Source organism: Penicillium arizonense (genome assembly GCF_001773325.1).
Source record: "Penicillium arizonense strain CBS 141311 chromosome Unknown PENARI_contig092, whole genome shotgun sequence".
NCBI lineage: Eukaryota > Fungi > Ascomycota > Eurotiomycetes > Eurotiales > Aspergillaceae > Penicillium > Penicillium arizonense.
This window is the reverse complement of record NW_019173369.1, coordinates 83-19,441: the sequence shown is the minus strand read 5'-3', so window position 1 is coordinate 19,441 and position 19,359 is coordinate 83. Positions and strand designations below refer to the sequence as shown.

General features: G+C 47.3%; 6 protein-coding genes across 6 annotated transcripts; 4 read left to right on the top strand and 2 right to left on the bottom strand.

Moving 5' to 3' along the window:
• Positions 1-974: 974 nt before the first annotated feature.
• On the top strand, positions 975-3,214 carry PENARI_c092G08142 (uncharacterized protein; the record flags this gene model as incomplete). Its single annotated transcript, XM_022637779.1, has 8 exons — positions 975-1,214; positions 1,271-1,359; positions 1,421-1,487; positions 1,543-1,626; positions 1,682-1,765; positions 1,821-1,904; positions 1,960-2,043; positions 2,129-3,214. 8 exons carry the CDS (start codon positions 975-977, stop codon positions 3,212-3,214), a joined length of 1,818 nt encoding a protein of 605 aa, XP_022482365.1.
• Positions 3,215-6,307: 3,093 nt separating this feature from the next.
• Positions 6,308-7,786, top strand: PENARI_c092G02062 (uncharacterized protein; the record flags this gene model as incomplete). Its single annotated transcript, XM_022637776.1, has 4 exons — positions 6,308-6,359; positions 6,413-6,723; positions 6,789-7,010; positions 7,286-7,786. 4 exons carry the CDS (start codon positions 6,308-6,310, stop codon positions 7,784-7,786), a joined length of 1,086 nt encoding a protein of 361 aa, XP_022482364.1.
• A 233-nt stretch (positions 7,787-8,019) lies between these two features.
• PENARI_c092G10948 (zinc-dependent alcohol dehydrogenase family protein) lies at positions 8,020-9,045 on the bottom strand (the record flags this gene model as incomplete). The annotated part of the gene is made up of 1 exon (XM_022637780.1): positions 8,020-9,045. The coding sequence occupies one exon, from the start codon at positions 9,043-9,045 to the stop codon at positions 8,020-8,022; it is 1,026 nt and encodes a 341-aa protein (XP_022482368.1).
• Positions 9,046-12,093: 3,048 nt separating this feature from the next.
• On the bottom strand, positions 12,094-13,046 carry PENARI_c092G05533 (uncharacterized protein; the record flags this gene model as incomplete). The annotated part of the gene is made up of 5 exons (XM_022637777.1): positions 12,094-12,171; positions 12,245-12,352; positions 12,442-12,541; positions 12,798-12,957; positions 13,010-13,046. 5 exons carry the CDS (start codon positions 13,044-13,046, stop codon positions 12,094-12,096), a joined length of 483 nt encoding a protein of 160 aa, XP_022482363.1.
• A 2,960-nt stretch (positions 13,047-16,006) lies between these two features.
• On the top strand, positions 16,007-16,825 carry PENARI_c092G11985 (uncharacterized protein; the record flags this gene model as incomplete). The annotated part of the gene is made up of 5 exons (XM_022637781.1): positions 16,007-16,255; positions 16,328-16,403; positions 16,466-16,515; positions 16,585-16,668; positions 16,760-16,825. The coding sequence occupies 5 exons, from the start codon at positions 16,007-16,009 to the stop codon at positions 16,823-16,825; spliced, it is 525 nt and encodes a 174-aa protein (XP_022482366.1).
• A 1,751-nt stretch (positions 16,826-18,576) lies between these two features.
• PENARI_c092G06562 (uncharacterized protein) lies at positions 18,577-18,844 on the top strand (the record flags this gene model as incomplete). Its single annotated transcript, XM_022637778.1, has 2 exons — positions 18,577-18,671; positions 18,754-18,844. Coding segments are annotated over 2 exons (186 nt in total), but the record flags the coding sequence as incomplete, so codon positions are not given.
• Positions 18,845-19,359: the final 515 nt, after the last annotated feature.

Here is a 19,359-nt window from a genome sequence, read left to right as displayed (position 1 = left end):
TTATATGTACTGTGCTCACGGTCATTCACTAACTGCCTAAGTTTTGTACCACTAATGGAATGTTTGGGCTTGTTTCCTAGGATGTAGATCACCCACATTCTCTGGAATCCAGAGGTTTATGCCATGCGCATAAATGCCGGCAAAATATTCTGGCAACCAGAGTAGAGTTATATGGGATCTGATTGGTCGCCCGTGCGTGCTTACTTGTCTGGGAAACAACACTCCATTCCTATCAAACCTTAAGGCTTCGGGGTTCTGCGCCTACATTCCTAATCCCTTATCAAATGGGCTACCGAGTGTGAGAGAGACGAAGTACGATTAGGAGGAGGTAGCGAATTATATTCTATAATATCAAGCATAATCTTATTCTCTATTTAAATCTCATAATAGGTTCGGTTCAGCGAGAAAGAAAGTCCTAAGGACGGTGGATAGTATTAACTGTTTCAGTTCAGATGGATAATTACTCTACGCTCGTTCGTATATACTTTCGGGCCGAACGCGACAGGACGCCAAGACTACCGCCACTCTTGCCTATTCCCCTTTCTAGGCCGCTTAGGGATCACGATATATCTGGTCCTAGTAATAATAATATACGCTCCTACTAGACGGAGGCTACTTCTGGCTATACCCTACCATCCCAGACAAAGTAAGGGGCACATATAAGTTTGATGTAGATCCCTCGACGTATTCTATAGGCCTGTCCTAGAGCAGTCGAGAAAAAGAATGTTACCTTATCGTCCGTATAACTAGAGAGAATGTGTGTGATCTACATCCTAGGAAACAAGCCCAAACATTCCATTAGTGGTACAAAACTTAGGCAGTTAGTGAATGACCGTGAGCACAGTACATATAATAGCTTTCGCAGGGAGGCTAGGACGAATTGTTCTTCTTTACCACAAACGGTACGACGGGTTCATACTGATATTCTCTTCCACCAAATTGTCTTCTCGGTTTAAGCAAACGCCTTTGCAAAAATGCGTGTCGCTCTTCTTACCCTTTTGAGCGGTGCTTTGGTCAATGCCCTCGCTGGAGAAGAAGCTCTAGAAAAGTGGGGTGGGCCTAGAGGTGGAGATAAGGTTTCCCATGGGGGCAACAATATTGGGAATGGGGATGGTGGTGGGATTAACATCAGCACCGGGGGTGGTGACATTGGGGACATTGGGGTTGGAGTTGGGGGTGGGAGTGGCTGCGACCCGGCGGCTTGTGACGCTAAAGTAAGATTCGGGATACCTAAAGTCGTTGCTGATACTAACACCCTGATTCACTAAAGTGTCGGAGATTAGGTGACCAATCAGGTTACTGCGACAACGGTAGTGAATCTCCTAGTTTACTTGGACTTGTTCTAGGGCAAACTACGCCGTTAGTCTCTTTCTCGATCGTCCTTGGATTGCAGAGCCATCTGAAAACTGATATGAAATAGAGGCTGCATTTGTGTCCCAAACCCGTCAGATTGTGAACCCCCTTCTTCTTCTTGTAACGGGCAATGTGTAAGGTGGCCGCAGATTGAGTATTTTGAGACGACGACTAAGTGGTGCTCGATAGTGCGCGTCCGGCCTGACCTGTTGCAATGGGGCCTGCACCGACCTCCAGAACACTTCCAATAACTGTGGCACTTGTGGGAACACTGTGAGTTATCATCTGTCGTTAATGGAGATGCAGTCACTGACGCTCGATATGATAGTGTGCGGCAGATGAGGTATGCTGCAGTGGAGCCTGCACCAATCTTCAGACTAGTTCTGATAACTGTGGCACCTGTGGAAACACTGTGAGTTATCATCTGTCGTTAATGGAGATGCAGTCACTGACGCTCGATATGATAGTGTGCGGCAGATGAGGTATGCTGCAGTGGAGCCTGCACCAACCTCCAGAGTACTCCCGGTAGCTGTGGCACCTGTGGAAACACTGTGAGTTATTATCCGTCGTTAATGGAGATGCAGTCACTGACGCTCGATATGATAGTGTGCGGCAGATGAGGTATGCTGCAGTGGAGCCTGCACCAATCTTCAGACTAGTTCTGATAACTGTGGTACTTGTGGGAATACTGTGAGTTACCAACTCTTATACTACTAGGGATTTTCTATTATTTTTGATATTCTTAATGCTAATATAATCGCTCTTATTTTTATAGTGCCTTGAGACAGAGACTTGCTCATCAGGCTCCTGCATATGCGCAGTCTTTCCAGGTTTCCAGCAACAGATCAAATCCCCTGTGACCAGGCCAGTTGATATTGCCATTGGTGACTTTAATGAAGATCAGTATCTTGATATTGTGACTCCAAATGGCAATGGTAATTCTGTGAATCTCTTGCTAGGAACTGGATCAGGGAGCTTCCAGCCACCAATTGCATTCACTGTGCAGCAGAACCCACAAGCTGTTGCAACAGGCGATTTCAATGAAGATGGAAATCTTGACATTGTGGCTACAAATGTCAATAGTATGTCTGTGAGCCTCTTGCTAGGGACCGGATCAGGAAGTTTCCAGGCACAGACCACATTTACCGTGGGGACCTTCCCAAGAGGTATTGCAGTGGGTGATTTTAACGAAGATGGGCATTTTGATATCATAACTGTGAACCAGGGCAGCAGCACAGTGAGTCTATTAATCGGCAATGGACTAGGGAGCTTCCAGGCGCAGACCACATTCCCTGTGGGTGCAAGTCCATGGGATGTTGCAGTATATGACATTAATGAAGATGGCTATCTTGATGCGGTGGTGACAAGTCTCAATGGTAACTCTGTCAGCGTCCTACTAGGGACTGGATTGGGAGGTTTTGAGCCGCAGGTCATTTATCCTGTAGGGAATGGACCGTTCGCGGTTGCAATAGGCGACCTTGATGGAGATGGCTTTGTTGACATCGTGACTGCGAATCGGTTTGGGAATTCAGTGAGCGTTTTGATTGGGGATGGATTAGGAGGCTTTGAGCCGCAGGTCATTTATCCTGTGGGGAATTCACCAAGGGGGGTTTCAGTGAGCGATCTTAACGAAGATGGCTATAATGACATCGTGACTACGAATGAGCACACCAACGACGTGAGTGTGTTGTTGGGGATCGGATCGGGCAGTTTCCAGCCACAGGTAACATTTCCTGTGGGAGCTCTCCCACAAGCTGTTGCAACAGCCGATTTCAACCAAGATGGCTACATTGACATCGCGACCGGCAATGCCAATGATAATTCCGTGAGCGTCTTGTTAGGGAAGGCTTGTGGCACTTAGAGAGCTTTTGGATTTCTCTGTCGACCATGAGATAGGTGTTTAGATAAGAATATCTCAGATCTTTTGTGGCATGGAGGTTTTCTGGATATTTTCCGCGACTGCAGCTCGGTGACGAATGTGGCGACTTATGGCGAGCTGAATGCAATTTGTGGACACAATATAATATAATCAAGGGAACAAATAGCACCTTTCAAGCCTAATATTTTCAAACTTGCCAGGAAAACTGTGCACTCTCCACGCGTGAGAAATACTTTGTATAGTTCAAGTTTTGGCAGAATTAGGGTGCGAGCGAGGTGAGGTTGGTCAAAGCGTCGATTTAAGGACTTTGAGCAAGTTCAGGCGACTAAGGGGCTTGCAGCCGAGCGCTGTTCTCCCGTTTGAAGTACGCCCACAGAAGAGCATTTATTAGATCTTTTTGCCTGCTTCCTAGAGGCAACGGCATGCTGCTGCCTCTAGAATTTTGTACCCCAGTCCGCTAGGTTGGCTAGTTTCTAGGTCTTGGCGCGAGGACACAATGAGTCAAGAGCAATTAGCTATACTACTAAATGTAGGAAAGGGTAACCGGAAGATGATACATTTTCTGTGTCAGGCTAGATAGAGGACTATCGCTAGTCCTTAGTGCGGTACAAGATCTGGGTACCGAAGCCTCCGCAAGAACAGTGCGGGCACTTTTGTGGAGCGGGAGGGCCTCCATCACTCCAATACCCATAGAAGTCTGGTCTACTCAAGCGCACGGTGTCTCCATCAAAATCAGCCTGTTCTGGTGTGCTCTGCGTGCCTTGAATCTAGGCAGCAGTAGGGACCCAAGTATTCAGCTGAATCACATAATGCTCTTGGATTTCCTGCTTGGCCATGGACAATTCGGAGTCTGAGGCGGTTACAAGGTGCCCGGAAAACAAAGTCAAGAAAGGACAATCGATTCAGAAGGTCGGTAAATACCTCGGTAAATACCTCAGAGCTGGTTATTTTTTCGCTATCTTTGTTTCTTTGCTCATTGAGCCCTCTATAAATAATGAAGGCTTTTACCTGATTGCACTAGCTCGTAGTGCAAAATAAACAACATACATCCTACATTTATTGGTGACCACGCGCAGTCAACAGGGACAAGAAGAGTATGGTTTGGCTGTAACGGGTCACCTGTCGCTGCGGTTTTATACGGAACGCATTAGACCGTAGCGTCAGATAGAGCCCGTCCGCGCTCCCTTGTGGGGAGGCAATGTGTCTCTATTGCAGTGGTTTCTATATACAGAGGGAAGGCGGGAGGGACAAAATTGAGTCTTGACTGCGTGTGAGAGGACGAGCTACCCCCAGAGGCAAGCAACTCACTATTGTGAGGCAGTTGTATGAGGGAAGAAGCCCTCAGTAATGTCGGTAGACCTCGCCAAAATCGCGGGTCGGGTTTCGACTCTTGACCCAAAACCCGCCAAGAGATTTGAATACAGGTAATTTATACCAAATTACACGCATTTGTATGTGTTACAGTCTGTATTACTATTGTAATTCAGTAATATACAGGCTCATGGGTTCTTGGCGGGTTCGCGGGTACCCGTAGGGTACCCAAAAAAGCAATATGGCGAGGTCTAAATGTCGGAGTCCATGTCACGTGAGGCAACCCCAATAAAACTACTTCCATTATGACCAGATGTAAAAGCGCACGATCATCTCCACCCTATCTTCATCGAACATATCTCAATGAGCGCGCTGTTCTCCTAGCTTGGTTGAAACAGTCCAGACCCAGCCATATTAATAGCGCCAATCACCATCTAACACGAGCGCGGGAATCCCAGAATCACGAGCGGCCGCCCTAGATCTCATATAATTGGCCAAAAGCGACCCCCTTATGCTAGTGATACCAATGGTCCACATGCAAGAACTACGGGCAAACATTGTCTCCCGGTTTGCAATTCAGGAGCACCGAGGGCGTAGTCGCTATAAGAAGTTCCCACATTATTTCAAAAATCGGTCCTGTGCCACGTCGCGGAATACGGATTCTTTGAGCAGGCTGCCTGTGGAAATTCTCCTCATGATATTCAAAGGCCTTGGCAGCATTGACAATACCCTTTACCTTGCCCGCAGTTGCAGGACGATGCATAGCATCTTCAACGAGTCCCGCCATCGCATGACCATTTTTAAATCCATTATTGTATGGTCACGGCCCATATTCCCTTGCATGAATTGACAATTCAGAAAGCGTACCTCACCTCAGCACAAGCACGATCTTCAACTCTGCCTCCTTCAAGGCGTCTTCCAAAACCTCCCATCCAAACCCAGCTCCACTCCGAATTCGCTGACAGACTTAAACCACAATCTTGGGACTCAGTACTCAAAGGTCTATCCGAAAGAAGTGATTTCACTGATTCGATGGTCTGGGAGGTTATTTATCGCTGGCATGCTATGAAGCTACTTTTTGACCTTTACTGTGATCCGCTTATAAGAGAATCATATATGCGTTCTGCTATTCTTGACGAGTCACATGGAGTCGAGAATGCCTTAATGAGTGAAGACCTTATTTCCAATCCGTCCATCTCTTGCTCGAAGGTGAACCAGTTCAAAGCGACGCAAATTCAGAAGGCCTACCAGCGTTTTTACCAAGCCCTCACTGCTCATGGGGTGGTAACAGAGACGCTCTGCATCGCCAGGGAGCAGTCTATGAAACCTCGAACGAGTATCTGGAGGGCTTCGACTATGCTTGGGATCTGCGAATTAATGACCCGGGCAGAGCCCTGGTACAGTAGAATTCAAAAACAGTTTACCCCCCGGACACTCACGCTTTGTTTCTCGGCCCGTACCCGAAACGGCGCTAGTCCATATATGGTTACATTGAAAATTAACCCTGTCTAGCAGTTTTATCATTTTTAACGTACTGAGCTGTATTGTCTCCTGAATCATGGTAAGTTACCGTATTTTCCCATGGAAGCTTCTAGGTAGGGGATCTGGAAGGGGTGGGGGAGATCTGCCAATCTGGCATGATCCACACCCACTCCATTTCTTCATCTGCATCTTACTGTACACTGCTAAAGCTGTACAGTACTTCGGTTTACTGCTGTAGAAGACTACCCTGGTAGGCTAATATGGTTCTCGTTGGTGCTCCTCATGGCTCTTGCTTCCTTTCATCGCCCTCTTTCGTTATTGGGCGTCTGCCACAGTTGGTATCGCTCAGCTATGCTGACAGCCCTCCAGGGCCTTAATCGTCTGTAGATATGAACTGCACCTCGTACCAAGCTGGTTACATATCTCAATCCCGGGAGCTTGAAGGATGGGAAAATGCTTCGCAATATGCCCCTACACCTGGAAACTTTCGGAGCCCTTACGCTATGCAGTCCGAGTGTAGTCCCTCCCCTTCGATCTCGCTCGAAGAAGAGCCCAATGTCGCAGGCCGACTTCAACCGAACAATGTACCTCTGCTCCAAGAGTCCGACTGGGATGCGGATAAGATCTACGACGAGTATCCGCCGCGCTGTATCCACTACTTCATAGAATGGCGTGTCGCCCTCAACAACGAGGCTGTGGTAAAGGACACGGGAGAAGATCTAGTACTGGCCCCAAGTGCCTACTGGCGTTATTTCTGGAAAAGAAGCTACAGACTGTCCTTGAAGAGAAGGTCGGCCGCAACAAGAGAGTGAGGGTCGATGACACAGCGATCGTCGTGGCAGTCAATGACCGTTCCCAACGTGATTTGACTAAGCGCTTCAACAAAACCGAAATTGCTTGGGCTCCTATCAAGAAGCAGTTGCGGATGTGGTCGAGTCATTTCTGTCGTGGAAAGCGACTTACACTGAGGATCTGTTTCAACTACGTAGAGGATTGCACCTCTCCATCTACTGGACGGAAAGGGGAGAAGAGAGGTAAATCTTCCGTCACAAAAGAATGCTCGATGATCGGGATACCCAGCTTGACGTCGAAGAAAATGCATGCGGCCAACAATCAATTTGGCGACGTGTATATGACTTGATGAAATGCGGTTCGGCTGCATGCCACTTGGGTCCCTACTGTTGGCTAGATCCAATGGGGAAAAGGCATTACGGACTCCGCACGCATACTCTCCGGCGTTTGGTTACCTACGTTGAAAAGGGTGGTATCCTAGAGACGCATAGAGATGTGCCGGAGGAGATCCGGGATGAGCTCTATATGGAGGAACAGCAGAAGCAGGAGAAGGAAAAACGCAAAGGCAGTAACATTCTTGGAGATGCAGGGCCTTATCAACCTATCAACATCAATGTTCACCCATCCCACCCTACTAGTTTGGCCCCGACGACCCCGGCTGATGCCACAGCAGAGCTGAGAGCTATAAGTCCATTGAATATCCCGGGGCTCAAAGATGTAGCTGTCAAAGAATACGGTGAGTGGCTTGCATCAAATGTATCCGATAATACTCTCAAGGATGAATTCCGACAAGCGTGTGATATAACGCTTTCAGATGGCTTCGAACTTGGGCACATCTTCAAAGATCAAAACCCAAGTTTCTTCGTTGAAAAGGGAATCAAGCCTGGAATTGCCCGGAGTTCCGTAGAAAATATCCGTGACTGGGTCGAGAACGTGAAGAGGGTGATGCCGATCGTTGAGATGGTATAAACCAATTTTGGTGTTGCTAGCAGCCTCTGGCGTTTTGAATATTTACAGAGATATACATGTACAGGATGGAAATTCATAGGCCCGCCCAAGTACGCTTAGTCGTAGACTTCCCCCTATCCCTACTTTCCTACTTTCAATCTCTTGGCAGCAATATTCAATAAAGTGCTCCACGGCCGATACCACCGTGGCGAGCTACCCTTTTCAACAACCTATTTCGTGTCCTCATGAGTTGCTTATTTGGCGATTTCAATAATGACTTTGCCGACTTGTTGTCCACCCTCGAGCCTTTTATACGCCTCACGGAATTCTGCGAAGGGATAGACCTGATCGATAATAGGTCTGACTTGGTGTCGTTCCATGGCTTGAAGCATAGCTTCGAAATCGATCCGCGAACCAACAGTAGATCCGGTTACTGTGAGGGATCGAACGAGGACATCTATTGGCGGAAGGCCGCCGCCGAAACCGCTTGCGAATCCAATCAAGATGACGGCGCCAGTGATCTTGGTCGATGCTGCGGACTTCACGATAGTCTTCTCTCCGGCAATATCCAGCACCTTGTCAACACCTTTGCCACCCGTCAGAGCAAGGATCTCCCGATCCCAATCAGGAGTGGTACTGTAATTCACAACGGCATCGGCTCCAAGCTCTTTAAGCTTAACGACCTTCTCATCCGAGGAGGTAATCGCAAGGACACGAGCGCCGAAGATTTTCGCAAATTGCAACGCGAAGAGTGAAACACCACCAGTGCCTTGGATCAACACCGTGTGGCCCGGCTGAAGGGGTTCAACTTTGTTGAGGGCTGTCCAGGCGGTAACAGCTGCACAAGGAAGGGAGGCAGCCTCGACGTAGGACATATAGTCAGGAATGCGGACAAGTGCGTCTTCGTTGAAAATCACGCATTCAGCTAATAGCCCATCGACAGTGAAACCGACGCTGCTTGAACGATATTCCGGGGTATATGGGCCAGCAATCCAGTTTGTAGTACAACCGACGGCGACGCGGTCACCCTTTGTGATCCGTGCAACATCTTTTCCGACTGCAATAACCTCTCCTGCACCATCGGATACAGGAATTCCGTTTTCCTTGGTCGTCGCACGATATTCACCCCTCAAAAGGGCCGTGTCGCGGTAGTTGAGCGAAGTAGCGTAGACCTTAATCAGGACATCGCGGGGACCTGGACTTGGGAGAGGTTCATCACGAAGTTCGGCGGTAACTTTGTCGCCGGTATTGACGATGCGAACAGCTTTCATTTGCGTCATGTTCAGGGTATCAGGTTTGGCTTCAATTGAACAAAAATATTTCGAGAAACTAAGAATCTCTTCATGGATAGCATATGGAGGGGGGTTACGGAGCTATATAGTTTTGGATCTGTTGAGAAAGGTGCGAAGTTGGATAAAACGGTGACGTAAATGACACCTAAATGTCGAGTGAATTAGTGATGGATTACGATAGCACTGTCGCAGTCGCGGACCTTCTCATGAATTATAAATAATTTCTCCCCGGCTCCCACCGGTACGGAGATATCTCACCGGCTCTTGAGTTGTCGATCCGCTTCCATCGGTATCCCATCGGTATCCCACAGCCGACGTTCGTGTACGTCGGCAAGGGGTGATTGTAAACCGTAAGTGGTTCTAGCATTACTGACTTCCTTTCAATAACCGCTTTACATGTGCTGCCTCGATATCCAACGACATATCTCCTACATCGAATGACTCGCTGTATACCATGACATAGATCAACTGCAGGTTTGAAGGATGGATTGATTTGGACGTGAAGGCTGCAAAAGGCAACATAGCTTAGCCGTAGTTCGAGCCCAAGCTGTGGGAGGAACCCGATGTCGACATCAAAGCTTCTTATATTCAAGAAGCAGCAAAAAGGTTAGCGGGGATGGAACTGTTGTGTGAAGGGTGCCTCAGCAATCTACCGCCAGGATGTCCGTATTACGTAAGTTTGGTGCCAATAAGAGACCTTCGATCATATATCACATCACCACAAGGTCTTTGTCAGAAGCTACAGTACAGCAAGAATTATGTACGTGTCATTCGGAAAGCACGTCCAAAGGGTGAGTGTTCAAACACCTTGCTCTCAATTGGGGATTTGATCCTGAGTGTTTCCTAGCGCCAGAAAAGGAGGTTTCAGCGAAAGAACAAACCGTGGCCATTCTGAATTTTTTGGGTATTGTAAGAAATGGGTTCTGTTGTCTCAAGGATCAACGGTTAAGCCTGCGTGTCGAAAGTGGCCTCTGGCACTGTCTTGTCGTTCCCCAACTTGGTTGATACACCGTTCAAGAAAGGACCCAAATTCTCGGTCGGGATCATCTGCGTAGTAGCTCCAATTGCGCCTTATGAAGCCTTTGAGTTCAGCAAAAAACTCCTCAATCGGATTCAGGTCAGGCGAGTACGGAGGTAAATAAACAAGTTTGACTCCCGCATCCGCACACATCTGCGAAATCCGCTCAGAGTGGTAAAATGATGCATTATCCATGACCAGAACAGACTTTGGCTCCGGCCATCTTCCGCAATGATGAAGAAGCTCATCCAGGAAATCTTCAAACACAGCGGCATCCGTTGACCCACGAAAGACACGAGTAAACAAAATGCCATCTTGGCCATATGCAGGAAGAATTTGATACCGCTCGTCACGGTGAAACTGTGACACTTTTCGAGGTTGCACAGTGGTGACCAGCCTGTCCGTCGGAAACCAACTCGTTTATCACATCCAGATTCATCAACATAAACAAGGTCGTACGATTCGAATTCCGACAGATTATGGAGATAAACTTCTCGTAATTCGGCACTCTGTTCTTTAGCACTCTGTCTGGCGGTCTTTTTGGACCAGCCTTTGGATACAAGGGCCCTCCTGATACTAGAGGTGGTTACAAGCGTCTGAAATTCAACCCATAGAAAGACAGCCATTTCCTCCAGATACAGACCTGGCTTTTCTAGCCGGTGGTCACAGAGTGCCTCTATCATTGGTGGTGTTATACTTCGTCTCCGACCGATACGAGTCGGGGGAGCATAAACATGTCCAAACTGTCGCAAGTTTCTGCGGATGTTTTTGATCGTTTGTTCGCTGCATTCTGCTGCCTCCGCCATTTGAGAACGGGTTAACGACTGGCTTTCTATCATATCGCGAATGAGATGCAGCTGTGGAAAGGATAGTCTCGGTGCCATAACGTGCAAAAGTTCTAGTAGTTCCAAGATGGTGGTGCTGAAAAGGATGAAAGTCAAGAATGGAGGGGCACTGAAGGTAGGGTCGTATGGGAGTTTCATGCAAGATACGGTATTATACGTTAAGCAGTTGTTCTAGAAATAAAAAAGTTCTATTCCTAGAAATGAATTTATTTACGCCCTATCTTTGAACAGGTTAGCGTAGTTTCGGGTACGGGCTGAGAAACAAAGCTTGAGTGTCAGGGGGGTAAACCGTTTTCGAATTCTACTGTAGAAAAGTTGGAAATTTTGGAAGTTGTTGAGTTTGTTTGGGGCTTTCTTGGCCGCAAGGTCTTTCAAGGAGAAAATGCTATTTCTGATAGGGTCGACCAAGACTACTTGGAGCAATCGGACCCAGCCAGTCTGGAGTGGAACTGGCTCTTCTTCTTTTTGCAAACCACCCAATATCTGCGACCGCCACATACTATTGAACTTTTATTGCTTCTCACCTGGGTCGAGCCGCAGGCTTGCGATATTGTGAACAAGTCGAAGTATCTGATTGATCTGGGATTTTCCTTGGATGCCTCAGAGGTACGTTCCAGAGATGCAGGTGCTAATTCACCAGAGACTTTCGTTCCTGTTCATGTGGTAGATGAGGACGTGGTGAATAGCTAACCCAGCGTTGGGGTAGTGTATCACGATTTGATGCCAGAAATAGATGGGAAAGGTACAGGAAAGTGCGGTGGAACTCTGACGCAAAGGGAAAGCTACTCTTTGATGAATTATCATCTGTACAGTGGGTTGAGCGTATCGAGAAAGCTTAAGTCAACGTCCAACATTTTCGTGGAACATAATCTTTGCCAGGCTGTTAAGACAATGGATTCATAGCTTCTGGTGGTGTGCGGTGTAAATCACTGTTGGAGAGACTAAAATGAGGTGTGCGGGGGATCAGCTGCGGGCACGACCGCACAACCACACCAAGAACCAGGGGATAAAGGATATGAAAATGACTCCACTTCTTCTTACCCACTCGCACCCGGGCCCAGACGTTGGTATTGCAAAACAGGTGAAAGCGGTATTACACTGGAAAGAAAACATGACACCAATCGCATGCATAAGGACTGAGATCGTTGCGTGTGAGATGCAGTGACGCGTTATTTAACCGATGATACTGACGGCCAAGCTGATACTGAGTAGATCTTTTTTAACGGATGGGGACATCGTGCACTGGAGAACCTGTAAAGGCTCAGCCACGGCCGACCTTGGGTCCGACTCGTCGATCTCGTCCAGAAAGTGGGGACCAATATACACTACCGGACGGGGCGTATACCAGGGCCTTCTGCAAGGCACGCTCGGCCTGCTGAAGAGAGACCTCTCTAGGCAAAACGAAACAAAGATGCGAGCTCTCGCGGGCCTCCTATACAATGTTAGCCACTACAGAAGAGTCAAGGCTTGTCATCAGACTGTCTTTATGGCTCGAGAGGACAAATTTGCGTGTGAGTGTACCAATAGCCGAGAGTCAACCACCCCACTTGCGCTGGGGACCTGAGATCGGGCTCGATCAGTCGAAGGGGTGTCGTCTTGACTGACCTTCTTTTGATTCTGCCTATAGCGCACCAGGAAATGGAGCGAACAGCTTAAAGGGGAGACAGGTGGGACTATACCAGACGGCGATCCTTTGGTCGTGAACTCTCTCAATGGCCTGGCTGCGCCTTGGGATAAAGCGGACTCTTCCTCTCGATTCGTGGCTGAGATGACCAAAGTTAGCTTGGTAGGCTAGAAATGACGGGACTTTTGCCTCACCTTCTCCTTGCATGCGGACTTGGACTAACAACCTGGTCGTCTACGAAGGTTCGGCTCACCTGCCATCAAGACAAAACATCAGCCTTTCTCGATGCCATCCGAGGGCAACGAGGATCACCCATTGGACGGCACGAGCTCCGGCCACAAGGAGGTTATCCGTTGAGGGTGTTTGGTTGCCGAGGGAGGGACAGGGGTATACGCTCATTGGAATTGGGTCTTCTATCGAGTAGACAGTCGACTGAGAGAAAGAACCGAGGTAGATAATGTGAACCGCCCGGTGACTCATCATCGATGCCACCAGTAGTCATGTGGAAGTGATAGACAGCATGCAATCGCATCGGTACAGTATAGGGGAGCGCGACCAGACAAGGCATTTGCTCGCTTCGCATTCGACTCGAGTGACGAAAATATGAGGGGACCTTCAGCTGTAATATCCGAGTCAGCAAGTCTTTAACCAGTTGGAAGAGTTGTTATAGCTTACCTATTCGTAAAGTTCGCAAGGTGTACACTTTGAGACGAGACGGTCAATTAGCTTCGTGATCATATCAGCTTACCAACTAGATCACTTACAATTCTCTTCAGCAATGCAGTCACCATTCATGCCGTGTTGTATTCAGGTTCGTCGCACTCTCTCCCCAGCTGCCACTTCAACAAGGCCGCGCTGGGTCCATCGAGCAATTTTCCGAGACGGCAGAGGCGCACGGCGAAGGATGTTTCACGGGCGGCGATAAATGGCATGAAAATCAGTAAAGGTGCTCGTGTTTTGGTGCACAAAAATTTGCACAAATAGCCAGATATAGTGCAGCAGAAGGCGCGATAAATCACTTAACTTACCAGGAAGAATGAACGTCTCAAGCTTTCTATACGGCGAAGCTCGCAATCGGGTGTCCGCACCCCGTTATTGGCCTGCTAATTTGATTTATATACTTTACCTAGGGTATGCTGTGTGTATGAAGCGATGGGACAAGATCTGGTGTACAGGCTATGGCTTTATACAGCACCAACGGGGTGTTGTATCCTCGGGGCCACTCTGGTGCGATGTCAATCGTTCACTGTCATGCATTAGCTTGTAGAGTAGATCAGTAAGTTACTCGATGACTTACATGTTCGGGTGGCCAAAACTAGGGACGAAGAGACGGCAAAGAGCTGTGGTCCTTGCGCTCGTGCATTGTGGTCGATTGTCCTCGGTTCTAGATCGCCTCTACTTCAGTATTAGTAGAACTTTAGACAGGTCAGGCTAAGATTCACATACCTGCGACGTGGATATTCGCGCTTTTGCCTGGGAAAATGCACAGGGGCTGTGCAGTAGATCAGCTCAGTCGGCTGTGGCGGAGAGACATCTTCACATATACACTTGGGCCACCCAGCCTAAGTCTTGCCTCTTTGATCGGCTGACTGGTTGGAAAAGTGGATCTGCTAAGAACAATATCTTCCACAGGTACTGTATGGCTTGCTGGTCCACGTTGTATTCTACTGTATAAATGTTAGTACTGTGCATGTTCCAGTACTGAGTCAAAGGGGGAGAACTTATCAAGTGCCTCAGACACAAGGCCTACTCGACTTTGCATAGTCAAGTGATAGAATCATAGAGCAAATTTCTGGGGGTAGAGGACATATTTATAGACTTCTCGGCTCGTCCTGCTAAGTGCTCTGCTTGGTAGGAAGCGTTGAGGAAAACACCTCTTAATTGAGGCCTGTTGAGACCCATGGCTTCTTTTTAGCAAAGCGATTTGTAGTGACATCTTTGATTCCTTGGATGCTCAGCGAGAGAGGCGAGTAAGAGCGGTGTTGATAGAAAGGGATGCTGAGTTGGTCAGGCAATGACAGGCCCATATTTCTTGTCCTAATCAAATCATCTGTGAGCGACTCAACGTTAAATCACCGAAAAGCTCCTACAATTCCATCGCTAGGAATCATGGGATTTTTTTTCTGGCCTCGCTTTATTGTTGTGTTGGTTGTGTTGAGCTGTGGGTCTGTCCGTCTAGACTGCAGAAAGCGAGGTCACGGTAGGATGTGCGGGTGCTCGACCCGTTAACCCATTGAAGCTTGGCCAAACGTTGTCAACACTCAATTTTTGATGTTGTGACGAACCTCCGGAGATACTTTTCTTTTTTCGAATTTTTTTTTGGTGACTGTAATTTTTACAATACTGTTTACCGAGTTTCTGAGACTTTCAACGAAAGGGGAAGAGATGTCTGATTGAAATATATCTCTCTTCTTTGGGCGTTTATATCTGGCTCTCAACGTCTTAAGGCGTGATCGGTTTCCCCAACCAACTTATTGACCACTATCCCTTCTATCAAATTTACTGCCAACCGCTCGTTGAAAATGAAAACAACTATTCGAAAGCTAACTGCATTGATTGACTAACGTGGTGATCGTAAAACCCAGTCCATAGCCACCTGCGTCTGCATAGTCTATAAGATACACCAAGGCCTGATGGAGTCGGAACTGCTCAGATTTTGACTTTCTCCTGTGGACAAAATGGATGCCCCAACAGCTTGCCAGATCAGAAAAAATAAGAAGAACAGCAGCCCAGTGAATTGCCAATCCTTAGTGATAAAAACAATAATCTGGAACGTTCCGATCATGTCCCTCTGTTAGTAAGTGAAGCACTTCGGCTTCAAATGCTCTTGCTGACCATCGCAGCCCTCCTATTCGCAACACGAAGAAAAAACAAGATATACTTTGGTGACCTTGCCCTTTCAACACATCTTGAAAGTGCTAGCAGACCTCGAACGCGACGATTAAATAAGAATAAGAATACATTAGGATGTTCTTAATAAATCTCGCTACCTGTTCCTAATTCGCACTTCGTCTCTCTCACACTCGATAGCAATTGATAAGGGGTTTGGTAGGTGCGAAAACACACGGTCTCAAGTCTCAAATGTTTTTGGGGGAGTGGGGGTGGTTTCTCAGAACATGACTAGGCCAGGAGCATGCAGGAGGACCAATCAGATCCTACAACCCTTTATTCTGATCGCCAGAACATTTTGTCTGAATTTATGCGCATACCATAAACCCCTGGACTTCCACATTATAAATGTAAGTTATTCACATTCACATTCCGGGAAACGTGTCCAAACATTCCATTTGTGGTACAAAACTTAGACAGTTAATGAATGACCGTGAGCACATTACATATAACCCCCTCCGTTGAAAGGATAGGACAACTTGTTCTTCTTTACCACGAGCATTACAACGGGTTCAAGCCGATATTCTTTCCATGCCAGATTTTTTCTCGGTTTAAGCAAACGCCTTTGCAAAAATGCGTGTCGCTCTTCTTACCTTTTTGTGCGGTGCTTTGGTCAATGCCCTCACTGGAGAAGAAGATCTAGAAAAGTGGGGTGGGCCTAGAGGTGGGAATAAGGTTTCCCACGGGGGTAATAATATTGGTAATGGAGATGGTGGTGGGATTGACATTGACACTGGGGGTGGTGACATTGGGGACATTGGGGTTGGGGTTGGCGGTGGAAGGGGTGGGGGTGTTTGCGACCCAGCCGCTTGTGACGCCAAGGTAAGTTTCGTGGTTACCAGAAGCGGTTATATGAGTACTAACATGCTGGTTTATTAAAGTGTCGAAGTTTAGGTGGCCAATCGGGTTACTGCGACAACGGTAGTGGATCTCCTAGTTTACTTGGACTTATCCTTGGACAAACTACGCCGTTAGTCTCTTTCTCGGTCGTCTTAGGATTACAGAGCCACGTTAAAAGCTAACATGGAATAGAGGCTGCACCTGTGTCCCAAACCCGCCAGATTGTGATCCTTCTTCTTCTTGTAACGGGGAATGCGTAAGACGGCCGCAGACTGCATATTTTGTGACTACGACTAACTGGTGCTCGACAGTGCGCGTCCGGCCTGACCTGTTGCAATGGAGCCTGCGTCAACCTTGATACCGATGCAAGCAACTGTGGAACTTGTGGGAACACTGTGAGTATAACCTAATCTTCACGCTTCTATAATGTTTGCTATTCTGGCGCTGCTCTCAATGCTAACATGATTAATTCTCACGCTTCGATAGTGTCCTGCTGGGTCAACATCGAGTTGCTCATCAGGCAGCCTTACCTGCTTAGGTAGTGAGATTTGATGGAGTGGGACACACTGAGGCCTTAGTAGGGTGCGGTAGCAACGTAATTCACTGCCGAGCTGGCCACACCACCGGAAACGCGTCAGTTGATTTAAACCTTTTTTCTTCAACCACCCACCATGCCACCAATTCGCACTTAGTCCTTAAAAATTTCAACAGGGCGAAAAGGGTATGATCTCGTTAGTTACCTAGGCTTTTAAGAATAAACAACTCTCTTCGATTCGTGAAGTGGCGCGCCGTTTTAATATACGATCTACCTTTTCTGTCCGCCTTCCCGGTGTATAAATATCGAATTAAGGACGAGAGAATGATCGAGGGGAATAGATAGAGAATAATAGTAATGTGGAAGTTTCAATCTTGCTCCAATTCATTCTGTGATGGCTAGCTGTTCTATTTCGTTTCTTGCCGATAGCTATTGATAAGTATTATTAGTACTATATATTAATTTCAAGGACATCGAAAAGCTATGTGATTATCATTTCAAAAAATACCGAAAATTACGTACATGAAAGCTCGATATTAATATATCTTAATAATCAAGATATAGAAACTCTTTAAACTTAGTTAAAGTGCTAGATACTGTATAAAGAGTATAAGGGCAAAAGAAAAGTTTCCTATAGACCAACGTTGGTGAGATATCAAGTTGTAATTTATCGCATTTACTATGTGTTCCGAACTGCGCAGCTCACTAGTGAATTACGTTATTTATTGTGCGATCTAACGTTATTACTAATCCGACAGCGGATTAATAGCAGATCCGGTTTCATGCAGTATTCGTAAGGTAATGCCGACATGTATTAGATGCCTCAGGCATCACATGCCGGAATTCTTGGCAAGGGGTTTCTTGGTCGGCTACGTTGTTATGAAATATTGTATTTACCGCATTGTTAGCCTCAGGGTCTGTTGTGCTGGGGCGCAAACAGGAGGCTGTCAGGACCACTGCCCTACATTGGGCATGGCAAGCTGCACCAGACCTGGATTGCCTTAGGCAACACCGCCATGTCGCAATTATCTTACGAATACTGCATGGAAACCGGGTCTATAATTGATCCGAATGCCTGCCGGGTATACGGTATATCCGGAGGTTAGTCATGTAATTTAAATTTCCTCATAAATAGCAGGAAATAGGGGTAATGAAATACAGAGTCATTGACATCTCCAATTGGCTGGATACAGTACAGATCGTGACACGCCAGATGGGCTGGGGGAGTTGGGGACACATCAGCTATGACTTTATGTAATGCCGATTACCCAGCAGGGGCAGTCCTATATAGAGAGTCCCCGCTGGTCCTATGAAGGACCAGCGTTCAGTCTTTTACAATACAACCATATTGTACCACACGCATTATATTAGGCTTCTACCTCGCTTACCCACCTAAACCCAGAGACTGCTTGCGTGGTCTCACAGAGGCAGGAAGCATCCAAAACTTGTATTCTCACAACTAGAAGGTCACATAATCGTCAACGTACGGTATCAACACAATGACCCAATTCAATCACGGAACATACAAATCTAGATCTATTGACTGCCATTCGCGGTGTACGTATATATATATTCTGCCGGCGGGCGCCGATTGTTGTGCTCAGTGCCAAGAAATGATATATCCAGTCTATGGTGTTTCATCAGGGGCGGACTACGTATAAGGGCCAGCCATGCTACCCGTTCCTATGCTGTCCTGACCGCTCTTCAAACAATAGCAAAATGAGTCGAAGAGGACCTACGGCGACATACAAAACGAGGTCTGAGAAGAATGCGGCTCGACGGCTCCGCTATCAGCAGCGAAAGCGAGGTCCACACCGCCCTTCTCAACGTGGCTTATGAGGCGTTTAATGTGATGAGATTTGAGTGGGTAGTCCTTTTTTCCCATCGGGTCTACCCAGCAATGAGGGCCGTGCTGACACGTTGACTATTTTTGAATTCTTCCTAGGGAATACCGCATGGCTTTGAGGCAGCAGAACCTTCCACAATGGATGGTAGCCATCATCGTCCTTTATTCGGGGTATACGACAATGCGGTATTGTAAGATGAATACAGAAAGTGACGCAGCTATCAGAATGTGAATTTAGTTGGTTCACTATGGAAAGGTAATCAAAGAGATTCATTCACGGACTTGGAGTAGTGACCGATTGTAAGGAGAAGGTACTGTAGGCCGTCTAGCGAAAGGCCCCGATAAATTTCAGGACGATAGGGTGAAGTTGACGAAGCTCGGAGGGGAAGACTGAGGGTACAGCGTAGCGGTTTTTGGTTCGGAGATACCAAACTCCTTACGCCTACAGTTATCGGCCGCTTGGTGGTACCGCTCTGCCTTAGCGCGCAGTGCGGCAAAATATTACCTAACGGCTTGCTGACCACCGTGAACTATCGCAAGAGCCAATGTCAGACCTGCTTCTATCCTAGCCCCGGCCAGATCGGTCATTCGTACATGGTTTGTAAGCTGCGCTCTCTAGCTTATATCTGCGGAATCTCCGCGAATGAAGTAATTACTCATCCAGTTGTTGCTTACTGTACAGGGCATTCCCTTGTTTTTTATTCT